At 39.5% G+C, this 13,314-nt stretch overlaps 1 protein-coding gene across 2 annotated transcripts in view; it reads left to right on the top strand.

Moving 5' to 3' along the window:
- Positions 1–653: 653 nt before the first annotated feature.
- Positions 654–13,314, top strand: part of Pbx3 (PBX homeobox 3) — a 242,244-nt gene continuing 229,583 nt past the window's right edge. For both annotated transcript variants that reach the window (XM_045141123.1, XM_045141121.1), the window contains exons 1-2: positions 654–896; positions 1,891–1,964. In XM_045141123.1, the coding sequence (XP_044997058.1) occupies positions 697–896; positions 1,891–1,964 (274 nt within the window). In that variant the 5' untranslated portion in view covers positions 654–696. The remainder of the gene's footprint in view (positions 897–1,890; positions 1,965–13,314) is intronic.

Raw genomic sequence — 13,314 nt, 5'->3', positions numbered from 1 at the left:
GCGCCGGCCCGCTCGCTCGCTCCCAAACTTTCCTCCTCCGCCCCTCCGTCTTCCCGCGGCCCTCCCGCCAGCCTTCTCCTCCTCCGCCGCCGCCCGCCGCCGCTCCCTCCCCCGGGGCCGCGGGGGCTCGGATCCCGCCCGGCAGAGGCGGCGGCGGCGGCGGCGGCGGGCGGCGGCTGAGGGAGGGCGGGAGGGAGGGAAGGGCGGGAGGGGAGCGCGCGGGCTGGCGTGGGGGGCGGCGGCGGCGGCGTCCCGGCAACTCGGCGGGGCTCTGAGGAGCAAGTTGCGCGGGGCCGCCCGGCGGGGCGCGGAGTGCTGGTGAGGAGGAGGCGGAGGAGGCGGCGGCGCGGCGCGGCGCGGCGGCCGCGTGAGGGCACCGGGTACCGTTCTGCCTCCGCCTCCAGCACCTCGGAGCCCGGGCGGTGCTTCCGCCCGCCGCTTCTCCTCAAGTCACCGCGGCGGCGGAAGCCGGAGTCGGCCGCCGGTCCGTCCGCGCCGCTTCAAGCCGCCGGCCCCGCCGGCCCGGCCGCCCCCTCCTAGCGCGGGCGGGGAGCGCGCGGCCGCTTCCCCCTCCCCCTCCCCCTCTTTCTTCTCCTCCCTCGCCGCCGCCGCCGCCGCCTCCGCCGCCGCTGCCGCCTCAGCCTTCGCCTCAGCAGCCGCCGCCGCCCGCTCCCGCCCGCCCGCGAGCGCGGCGGGATGGACGATCAATCCAGGATGCTGCAGACTCTGGCCGGAGTGAATCTGGCCGGCCACTCGGTCCAGGGGGGGATGGCCCTGCCGCCTCCCCCTCACGGCCACGAAGGGGCGGACGGCGACGGCAGGAAACAAGACATCGGCGACATCCTCCATCAGATCATGACCATCACGGACCAGAGCTTGGACGAGGCGCAAGCAAAGTTGGTGTCGTCTCATTAAGCATCTTTTGTGTGTGTGTGTGTGTGTGTGTGTGTGTGTGTGTGTGTGTGTGTGTCCGGCCTCGCGGCCGAGTCGAGGGCCCCATGGGGTGGCATCCCGGGACAGGGGGAGCTGAGTCCCTAGGCGACGGGGGAACTTTGTCCCAACCCGAGCCGCTCGCCCAGGGCCTGGAGGGGACTGGCCGCGCCCCCTTCCACCCGCCCCCCGGACGCTGGCGGGAGTCGGCAAAGTTGTTCCCCGGGTTTGGGCCGGACTTGGTGGCGCGCGGGTTCGTGCTTTCCTCGCTTTTCCACGCCCGGTCCCTCCATCCACGAATTTAAACCTCCCGCCTGGACCCCCGTGTGCGCCGCGCGCCCCGCCAGGCCCCGGGGCCGCGCGGGAGGGAAGTGCAACTTTTTTCCTGCCCGCCGCGAGTGTTAGCTGGGCCGCGCGCGACGACCCACCTCGGGGTGCTGACTGCCACCCCGGCCCCCTTTGGGCCCCGCGCGGGATGATGGGCAGCGCTCTCTCTCTCTCTCTCTCTCTCTCTCTCTCTCTCTCTCTCGGACACGGGTGGCGAAGTTCTCCGGGAGGAGGGTGGCCCCGCAAACTTTGCGGAGCTGTCACCCTCCGTTGCACCGCCACCGGCCGGTCCTCCGGTGCCGTGTGGACGCCGGAGCCTCTCAGCGACTGAGGCCTCCCCCGGGTCCCCGCTGCGTGTCCCGGTGTGGGTCGCGTCCGCTTGCTCTGCCTGCCGGGCAGATGGGTCTCCCTCCGTTGGCGCTGCTGCTCGTGCCGCCCGAGCTTGCCGGCTGGCATGAACTAGTCAACTTGAGTTTTGTCGACTTCCCGTGGTTCCAAAGAGCTTTACGAAATAAGGGGCAGGAATTACATCTTGGGTCTAACTTAAAAGAAGGCGCCATATTATTCCATAGGTGATGCTAATACCTTTGTGTTTTGCTATTTGTTTTTTTTTTTTTTGTTTGTTTGTTTTAGGAAACATGCTCTGAACTGTCACAGAATGAAACCCGCGCTCTTCAGCGTATTGTGTGAAATCAAAGAGAAAACAGGTAAGACGCTGTGCCTGGAAGTGGGTCTGGAGACCCCCCCCTCCCCCGAAGTGGGGGTCTGGTCTACTCTTTCGACTCTTCAGTTGAAAGCTGCTGCTTTTGGGCACCGCCATCTTTGATCATTCTCTCCTTCCTACCTCCTGATCTTGAGGAAAAACTGCAATAAATCTGGAGTCGATTTCTCATTTCTGCTCTGGTGCAAAATGAAGTGTAGATGTCAGAGAGGCTGGGTCTTGGTTCTTAGGCAGTCCCCTGAAGGCAGGCAGGGAGGGGGCCCTAGCGCTAGCTGCCCTCTCCTCTCTCATTTTGCCTTATTTATTTGTCAGTTTTTGTTTGTTTGTTTTTTTAAAAGGAGTAAAGGGAGACTGGATGGCAGGGACCGGGTCCTTGGGAGAAGCATCACCCCAACTTTGTTTTACTCAGACAGCCTTAAGCTTCATTCCCACTGGGTGAAGAATAGATGCAGGTGAACAGACTTCACTCAATAGCATGTTTGACCTAGTGTTTTATGTTGTGGGAAGACTACTTGGTTAAAAATCCAGGAAGGGTTATGATGTGCTTATGCACATACACTGTATTGCATCTATCAATATTTTATTAAATCCTATATCTTGCAACCATTAGGCTTGTAACTACGCTTATTATATAAAGAAGAAAAATGCCCGCAGATGCAGGTTAAACAGTTTTGAAGTTCAAAGCAGGAATGTATGAGAAGACAGGTTTTGCAGAAGTACTTAGAATCCAAACTGAAGGTACATACTAAGGAAATTTTTGGCTTAACTTTCTTTTCAGACATCCTCGATTTAAGATGTTTCCGTTTTGACATACTACTAAGGTTTCAAGTGGAAGGCGAGATTTAATTTAGATGTTTTAATTTGCATTTAGAGTTATCTTCCCAGTATATGGCAAACAACTTCATTAAACAAGTTTTACTGTTGGTTTTTGTTTGTATTTATTTTTGTATATGTTGAATTTATTGTATTTTGAAGTTGCTTGTTTGTAAGTTGAGATTAAGATGGAAAAGTCATGTCCAGGATATCACATTAGCCAAGTGATGCTATTTAAATGGTTAAATGTGATTGTATTTAAATCAAGTGTACAAATCATATAGCACACTAGGATTGTTAGGTTGGTAGTTGAGTTACACCACTTTTAAACAGATAACTATTCATATGACTAAAAGAATCTCCAAAAGATGGTTTACTGCTGTGTATTAGTATAGATGTGCTAAGCCATAATTAATAGCAAATATTCAGAACCTAAATAAGTACTTTTCTTGCTTTTCATTCACATGCTATGGATGGTTTCTTAATGTTAGGTGATTCTTTGCAAGACGTATTTTCTGTTGTGAAGCCAATCATTTTAAATGACTAACGTTCATTGTATGTTGATTTTTCACTATCTTTAGAATGCACTGTGATTTAATATGGTAGATAATTTTTATCTGATTATAAAATAAGACATGTAGCATTCAGTGTTGACAATTCTTAGTTAGGAGTCTAAAAGTGTATAATTCCCATTAAATTATGTTGCTTAATTTATAAGGGTTTTCTTCCTATCAGGGCTCTACTTCAGCTTCTGCTGACAGCTAAGCACTGGAGTATTGACTATTTTGTGAATATTAAGATTGATTCAACTTTATATAGCATTATATTACTAGTGAAAGGGCATTGATACTCCTCCCGTCTCCCCTCCTTCTCATGATTTTTTTTTTTTTTTTTTTTTTTGCCCTGTTAAAGTTTTGGCCTAGCCAGCTTGAGAACCACACTGCTTTTCATGTTTGGACATTTAGCACCAGGCCGAATTCATTAAGTGTTGGTCCTCCAGTTGCTTATTTGCACAGGACTTAGTTACACCATTCTGAAAGGAAAGCGTAGTCAACCCATGTCAAAGGTGAGTTACGAAAAAGAAACAAGTCTTTTCAGAGTCTGGGATTATAGTCAGAGAGATCTTTGGTGGGACTGTTGATATTTAAGAAGCCAGAGGTAGCAGACAAAAGAAATTGTGTTTTGAAAATTATTTTCGGAGTTTTCATTGATAACTTGTAAATTAGATTCCCTTTTTTGTGCTTTGGCCAGTGAATCCAAGTTTGCATGTTATCTCTTTTACAAAGAGCCAGTAGCTGACAAAGAGTAAAGGCGGCTGTCTGGACAGAGGCATCTTGCTGCCAGCCTCTCTAAGCTCAAGAGGGATGGGATTTAAGTACTGAGTGATTGATGGGGGTGAAGCTCACTCTCTCCTTTATTTTCTCTCCTACTATCCATAGCTCCACTTCAAAACTAGTCTTAGAAGGAGACAGCTTCGCTGGACTCAGAGCCCTCAGTTTGAAATAAAACAGCTGTGTAGATATTAGTGTTTCCAAAGCCTGGCAGCACATTCCAGGGCCTATTCCCCATTTGTTTCTGTAGTCCTGCTTCAAAAACATAATGAACTTGGAAAATAAGTGTTCTAGATTCTGTGTATGTTACTTAATACTTTTTTCTTTATTTTATTTAACCTGTCAATTTGGTATCCAAAGATTAATTATATTCTAGAGAAAGTTTACCTAATCATTTGTGAATACAAGCCAGAAATATGATGTGATGGCTCTGTCCTGTACAGTGGAGAGTAAGAGGGTTGACAAATTGAGGGTCGGGGTGGATAAACTGTCACTTCAATGTCTAATGTAATTTTTGGTTATGCTTTTTCTTTTAAAATATGACAAAATCATTTTTAAGAATTCTATATATTTGTTGATCTGACAGTAGATTTTGAGGTTCCTGATCATACAATGAATACTGTAAGTTCTGACGCTCATGAGGGTTTTAGTTTAGAAAACATCTTTTATCCCCACTTACCAAATATGAAAAGAAATTTTCCCTTCTGTCAGATAAATGGGCAATCTGCCACGATTATATTATTTTTTTGTTCAGAGCTAAGGGAAGTATACTTTTACTATAAAATGCTTGCTTTTTCTTAAAAAATGTATTCTTTTGTAAAATTTATCATATGGTTAGTTTTGGACAAAAACATGTTTCATTGTTGAATTGTGACATTTATACATTCTGAAAACAACTAAAAAATTACAGGCTTAGAAATGTGACTGCTTTAAACTAAGTAAGCCACTAGGGAGATAATTGTTGATATAAGTTTTTTTTTCTGACTTTTGAAATTTACATGTAGTTATCTATGTTATTAAATATCTTTGGTGCTATAAGGTCTGCTGCTCATCTGCCTGCTTCTTTTGGTATATTCCCTTCTTTTTGGCCAGCTTAATCTTGGCTGTCAAAATGCTTTCCTTTGTGAAATATTTCATCTTCAAAAATTTACTTTCTTACAAAGCTCTTAATTATAAAAACTCAAATGTAGAAAACAGTTTTGAGAGAAAAATATTTCAATGAACAGTAATATAATACTTTAGTATATAACCTGAATCATAGTATTGTGAAAAAGATATGTATTAAAAAATTCAATACAACCCTTTCCTTTTTAAATAGTGGGTTAAAATACTCAATGTTGATAGCTGCCAACCAAAACTCTGATTTATTGCCACCACAAACCCTAAGTAGTGTTCATTTACTAGTAATGTCTAATGGCATACATGATGGTTTGCCAGATTTGTAGCCTTTGTGAGGCTTATAAGCAGGACTGACTTGGGAAGATCATAAAACTTAATGAACTTCTCTACTGCAGGAGGTGTCCGCAGGGGAAGAGAAAGGCCTGCTTGGCTGGTTGGGCTGGTTGAAGGATATTTTTATGTTTAAAGAGAAGAAGAAAATGACTATTAAGCATTCTTTTACTTTTAAAAGAATCCTCCCGTAAGGACACATAGGAATTTTAGATATCAAAACTAGGTCAAGAGTGGAGCTTGCACATAACTTCCAATACACATTTGGTGTATGATATGATTAAACCTTTTGTTTTTATTGCTAAAAGTGTGGCTAGTGTTCAGAGGGACAGGGCAGAATTTCTGGTTAACACCTGTGTTTAATTCTTACCCTGTTTTTAGAGACTACCTGGAATCTTCTTTTTCTGTTTTTTTTTTTTTTTTAAAAGACTTCCATGTAAAATTGTGTTATCATTTTTATTGTCTATACAGTGTGATTCTTTTAATTCTCATGTATAAAAACCCAAATTTGCCATCAAGTGAAATTTTAACAAAGTGAAAATTATTTATGAATTTAACTCTGACTATTTGTTACGTTTTCTAAGTTGATTTTATATTACATTTAATCGAGGCCATCATTTGTGCCAGTCTTTAAAACAAATACATTTTTCCAAAATATTTTTTTTTCTGTTTTAATGAGCCTGTTTTTAGTTTTCAAAAGCTTCTTGGACAACCTCTAACATAACATGTAGAAAAAAAGCGAATGCTGAGCTCCATAAACTCACTGCTCACCTTCAGTAGTAGCAACAATTGGTCATTCTTGTTTTCGTTATTACTCCTTCTTTCCCAGAATTGCTGTGAAGCTAATTTTAATGGACCTTTAATAGTTAAAATTTTATATCAATTTTAGAAAGACATTATGGTCTGTTTACATTGGAAAGAATAAATGATTAAACAGGAAAAATACAAATTCATTGTATGCTAGGAATGTCATAAATTGTATTGCTTTATCAGTATATTTTCCTTAAAGCTATTAAAAAAATATCTTCATCAATTTTTCTCTTTGTGAAGAGTTATATTGCTTACTGGAGCTTCTGTAGGAGGTTTTGAAGGATGTAAAAGAATGGCCTTATTTTTTGAGGTAGGGTCTCACTCCAGCACAGGCTGACCTGGAACTCACTCTGTAGCTGCAGGCAGCCTGGAACTCTTGGCTATCCTACCTTAGCCTCCTTTAGTGGTGGATTTAAAGACATGTGTTACCCCCCCCCCACAAGAATGGCATTTTTTAACTTTTCTCCACCTTTCATTATTAAAAAATAGTACACCTAATAATCTATTGTTAGAAAATATGGAAAAAATTGCCAACTTGGTTTGGAACTTTATGATTCTAAAGTGTCATGTAGGTATTATCTTTAAAATGTGGGGCTGTTTTCTAGCTTGTGGTTTTTTTTTTGACTTCCCAATAAAAATATATTGAGCCCCGTCGTCAATACTAACTTAATCTGTGCAGACAATTCTTTTGTGCCTCAGTTTTAGTAAGCCTCATTTTATTACAGATTTGTACAGTTTAGTATTTTATTTGGGACTTTACTATGTTACTTTACCAATTTACATAGATCAGAGGTTATTACTACATTGGCAAAGGAGGGTCTAACTTGCCCCAAAGAACATACAAGTTCATTGACCTTTATAAAATAAAGCTATACTTTTCATTGTATGACGCCTTCCTTTTAATTAGTTTCACTTATAGTTTTATAGTTTAGGAATTTTTGTAAGAGGCTCCTGCCAAAGCAAGCTTTAAATCAACAGCTTATTTAACTTTTTATTTAGCTTGTTTGTATTTTGGTACTATATAATGGCACAGTATAGGATCAAATTACAGTGTATGAAGAGGGGCTATAAGAATGGAAAGTGCATTTTATAAACCACACCCTAAGTCATCACTTTTTTTTTATGCTCTTACCATATGGTATCTATTCAGAATAAATACTTGATGCATCAGCACTAACATATCAAGCTAAAAAAGGGTATAGACTGTTTTCCTCCATTTGTGCATATGTGAAAATCTTTATAGATATTTTTATTTCAATATTGACACTGTGAAAATAATGTTTTATTTGTTTTTCTCAGCAGGCTTGTGTTTTTGCCATTTGTCAATGTGATCAGCATGATTTAGGTAGTAACTATCTCACGAAGCTTGCACATTGCCCCTCCTGTGCTGACCTTTCCAAGCACTTGCTTTACTTTAGTAGGCCTTTTCAGTCTGGAAGTATGAAGAGAAGAAATAATTTATATCACAGAATACATTTGAGAATAAATTAGTCAAAGTTTTTCAGGTCTAGCTATCATAGATTTTTCCACAAAGTTATAGAAGTTAATCAAACAAATTGCTATCACAGCTAGGTGATTGTATTATATTTACCAAATAAATTAAGAAGTTATGTTCAAATGAGCCCCTGGAAAAGTACCATCTTATATGACTTTAGACACAGGACATATTAGAAAATAAATTTCATTAATATTAAACATTTAATTTTAATGATTCTTTTTGTAGGAGGGATTGCATACCAGAATCCTTTATTATCCTTTTCATAGACAGAGTCTCTAAGAGTAATATGTAGCTTTAAGTTTTAAATGTAGTTTCTTTGGCACTGAATTTGAATGTCTCTCTGGTAAAGTTATTGATATGTTAGACTGTGCTAAATTGAATTGGTACAGGTTTTTTTTTTAACCATCTGCAGATAGGCAGTAACAATTAGTGCTGAAGACAAGGTAATTTTGAATAAAAATACTTGTTTTAAGTTTTCTGTTTGCTTCCTTTCAGTTAGAGTGTTTTAAAAATAATAAGCTATTTTGAATAATAACACTTTGGTGTGATTATATTAATGAGGACTTGGTATATAATGTAATCCTTTAATACTTATGGTTTCTCATGATGTTTAAAGCATTATTTGGGATACTCAACATATGTTAGTACAAAATGATTTTTTTTTTTTTTTTTGGTTTTATGTGGCACATCAGTTTTCAAAGCATATTTCTTAGGCATCAGAGTCCAGCAGGTGGCTTTTTACATTAAAAAAATCATAAATTTTAAAATCCCATAAAACTTTATTTCAAATTCAAATTAACTAATCGAGAATGTCAACATTTCCACTGTCTCTATATTAACATATATAATAGAACAAATGGTTGCATCTAGAAATTATCTGCAACATAATCTAAATTAAGATTCTAAACAGGCATTACAGATGCTGGTAACTTTGGCAATTATCATTTTGTTTGGTGAACAGTAGTAAAACAGTGTGCGGTAAAAGTGTTTAGAGAGAGAGGATAAATAAATTGAACAGTTTTGCAATGCAAAGTGGTTTGTGGTGTTTTTGAGGATTTCTTGGCTCACTCTTAACTGCTATTGTGAGCCTGGAGCAGATTTCCCCATTGCTAATGCCCTAGAAGTATTAATTCACTTTGATATGCTAATTAGAGGGCATTATGCAAGAAATGAGATTAAGTGGCAGCATGAAGCCATTTGCCTGTCAGTAAATTGAGAGCTTTAGCTTCAGGAGGAGCTTTGTTTTTTTTTTTTTTTTGTTTTGTTTTTCTTTCTTCCTTAGTTTCTCTTGATTTTGCATATAAATAAATGGATTGAAAGGTCTAGAGAAAAGCTTTCTGGAACATTGGTGGATTTCCTTTCCCCCCTCCCATGATTATCTTAAGTATAATGTTATGTAGTAAAGAATTTTCATTTTATAGTCTATGTGAAAATATAGTAAGATTTTTGTCTTCTAGTTTATTAAAACAATTTTAGCCACATGGTGACTGAACTGTTACCACTTAAATCTTTGGAAGTCCGAAGCTTAAACTAGAATGTTGTGCTTTAGGCACCAGTGTCAACATTAAACTGAATTTCTCAAGAATGTTTTCTTAACTTGGGTGGGAAGGAAAAAGTTATGGAATTGGGCTTCCAGAAGCTACTCTGAATGAGTTGGGATTCTGATGTGAATCTGTGAAAGCTGAACCAATTTGCATTAGTGGTTAAGCCTTGCCCCTTGTACAACCTGTGGAATTTATATTTTACCATGTATCTAGTATGTAAGATTACTGTATTGGATTTTCATGTTGAAAATGAAATTTCATACTTGATTCTGGCTTTCCTGGCTTGTGGTCTGAGTCAGTCATTTGCTTTTCCTTCTATGAAGTTACTTTGTGATTTCTATTATTTTGTGAGGAAATTGGTGAATGAATACTAGTGTGAGTTAGAGCAAGAAGACAAAATTTCTCTGGGCCTATGAAAAGATGAAGGTTTCAAGGTTTTCAGAGTGGTGCATGCCTTTAATCCCAGCACTTGAGATGCAGAGGTAGGAGGATCTTTGTGAGTTTGAGGCCAGCCTGAAACTACATAGTGAATTCCAGGTCAGCCAGGGCTAGAGTGAGACCCTACCTTTAAAAATAAAAAAATAAAATAAAAAATAAAAGATTACATTTTCCTTAAAACACAGAACTTTTTACTGGCATACCCATTGATAGAATTGTAAAATCTTGGTTTAACTATAATTCTGTGGGTATGGTTAGATGGGAGAGGGTTTGGGTAAGGCATTTGTATTTGGGCTTGGTTCTGGTATCTGAATTCCACAACATAGCTGTGATTCTAGGACCAATAAGCCATAACTTCTCCTCAGAGCCATATGGATTATTTAGTCACCACAGCTGCCATGCATGCACACTCTGGAGGCTGGCATCCCCTCCGTGTGCATGGGTGTGCATGCGATGCCCGTTAATGTTAATGGGAGTTAGGAATGTGCACACAGAGAAGATGAGAGCCTCTCCTGAAACAAAGTCCTGATTACACTTCTTTGGGAGGATGACTTAGTATACCTGCACATTAGGTGCTTTTCTTCTCCATGAAATCCTTGGTTACTTTAAATTCTCATTCCTTTTTCAGACTTCCTGAACTAGTTAAATCAATGAATCCTCACTAGTCTGTTGATTACTTACAAAATATCATATAAAACATATGAGGTTATTTTTGATTGAAATGGGAACAAAAACCTTTTGAAATCGCTTGTTATTATTATTTAATCAAAATATTTCTCAAGGCTTTCAAGAATACTAACCCTTATAAACAAGAATTTATTTAGGACTTACTGGAAATAAGTTATAAAATAATTGCATGGCATTTGATGGGGAAAATCAATTATTGCATCAAAAAAAAAAGGACAAAAACAAAAGTGAAATAGCAATCTTGTATATGCATCTTATCTTTACTATCCAGGTATCCTCAAATGGAGAAGAATTGACTTAGGGGGTCTCATAACTTTTGTTTTTCTTTCCTCACCTCCCCCTTCTTTTATATATATAAAAGAAACTACGGATGAAGGTAGTTGGAATTCATAGTCAGATATATCATTTTCAACTTGGAATAGGAACGAGAGCAGGAAATTGATTTTATATTTATTATGAAAGCAAGAACTCTGCCACCAACTGACAGCCATCCATGTTTTAGTTTTGTGATAATTGTTCATAGACATTATTATTCTGCAATGGGTCCAGGTTATTTATAATGTTGATTGGGAGTGTTGGTCCATTAAAAGGTATGTGTATAATGAATATCTTTAATTAAACCAAGTAAAATTGAAATATTTTATTTTTCTTTTATATTGGATCTTGGGTCTAGGATTAACTGTCAGCACCGGTAAGAACAAGTTACAATAGATTGTGCAATGATTTTTCTGGCATCATGGATGTATTTATTACCATTTTTGAACAAATTATACTAACATGAAAAGTTGTGTTTGAAATGATTGTGTGCTAGATAAGGCGATACATTACAGGAATGGTTGGGTTTATGGAGCTTTATGTAGAGGTTTTCTCAGAAATTATAGCACAGGGCTGTCACTATAAAATTCAGTGATACAGTTGGAAATAACATACAGGGAAGATATTTTTAGATTTTTCAGTTGTTATTCAAATAAGAGAAAACTCTCCAGTTTTTCTCAACATATTTCTTTGTTAGAATCAGTAGAAAAAAAAAAAGAAAGCAAATTCTTTTAACTGTGGATGAGATGTGGGTGTTTGGCTTGTCTGGATTTCCTTTGGCTTACCACTTGTTAGAGCAATGATGTGATACTGAGGCTGTCCTTAGGATCTTATGTACATCTTGGTTCTTGACCTTTTGACTTTGCTCGAGTATAAAAAATGCCTATAAAGGAAATGGTGGGCCTGGTATACATAAATTCTATCTTATCAATGCCTCTAATGAACTAACTTGATTTACCTAAATTTAATGATTGCTTTTCCTTCCATTCCCTCAAGGTGCTGGGGGAACCCAGGGCTTCTTCATTGCTAGGCAGTTGTTTAGCCATTGGGTTATACCCTTAGTCCAGTAGTTTGTTCTAATAAAGGCAATAGTTCTTACTTTCATTGTAATCAGTTTAATAGTATTATAATTTTCAACATTAAGCCAATTTCTTTTTTGACTGATTTTCCTTATTGCTGCTTTTTAATTAACTCTTTATTACTGTATCAGTTTTAAATGTTTAATATCTTGCAAAATATTTGCTTGACATCTTAATAGTGTTTTTCCAGAATCAGTCTATGATAGTAAAAATGTTTTGTTTTAACCTGAAACTTAGGAATTTAAAGTTTATTGACTGTGAGTCACTTTAGAAATATGAACATTTTTTTCTAGTATATGAGGAAGTAGCTGTTAATCATTGTAATGTGATAAAATGGTGAGTTGTGCTCATAAAAGTGTTTTCTTTCAATTGTAAATGTTATCATTGATGGCCAAACCATGAAAAAGCAAGGCTCTTCCTGCCATAGATTCTCTTCATTTAATGCAGATCACAGAATTACCACCTGCATTACTTTCTACTGAGAGCTAGTCATGTGCTGGTCATTGCGTGGTGTGACTTATGTGTATGGATTTCTCTGAATAATGCAATGTATACTTAAGAAATTTAAAAAGTAATATACTTTATGTGAAAAATTATGTAATGCATATGACATATTGTTCCTTAAACTTGAAACAACCCAACAAGCTAAGTATTTATTTCTCCACCTGCAGATGAAGAAGTTTGAGTCATTTGCCACTGGTCCCAGAGTGAGTGGCAGCCCAGGCTTTCTGCAGTAGAGGTGATGGTGGAATCCCTCCACATGGGCAGAGATCATAGTGGAAATTGGTGAATCAAAGATGCTAAAATGTTACCTTAGGGGAAAAAAGTGACACTCAGTGGCAGCAGAGCTTTGGTCAGCACTAGTGTAAATATTTGTAGACAACCATGTTTTACAGACTTCAGTTTAATGGCAAAAATCTGCCCTAAATGCCTCAGTAAATATATGCTGGAGAACAGAAGCCTATTCACTGAAGAAACAATTGACTTTCGCTTCTCTGTTGTTTAAGTGGCCCCTAGTGATGGTGCTGCCGTGACTAGATAGGGCGAAGGAGAATGGCTTCCTCCTGGCTGGTGGGCTGGCAGTTTCACTGGCACTGCCAAATGTACTTCCTATCTGTTGTGCAAGGGAATTGGAACAGTGAGGCATTTATCATATCATCCGTAACTCCTCATGCAAGCAAAAAAGGAGAAGTTGTCAATGAAAGAAAAAGAACTGTAATCGCACATTTACATATGCTTCTAATTGTTGATTTGGGGATTTTCTATGAATATAGCTTCACAAAACAGATGCTGTTTAAGAAAAGGGGGAACATAATTTTGTGGGCAATGAATTAAGTGTTTTTGTGGCCCTCTCATCCGTAGCTAGGAGCAG

Source organism: Jaculus jaculus, chromosome 1 (assembly GCF_020740685.1).
Source record: "Jaculus jaculus isolate mJacJac1 chromosome 1, mJacJac1.mat.Y.cur, whole genome shotgun sequence".
Taxonomy (NCBI): Eukaryota; Metazoa; Chordata; class Mammalia; order Rodentia; family Dipodidae; genus Jaculus; species Jaculus jaculus.
This window is presented reverse-complemented; position numbering and strand designations above follow the sequence as displayed.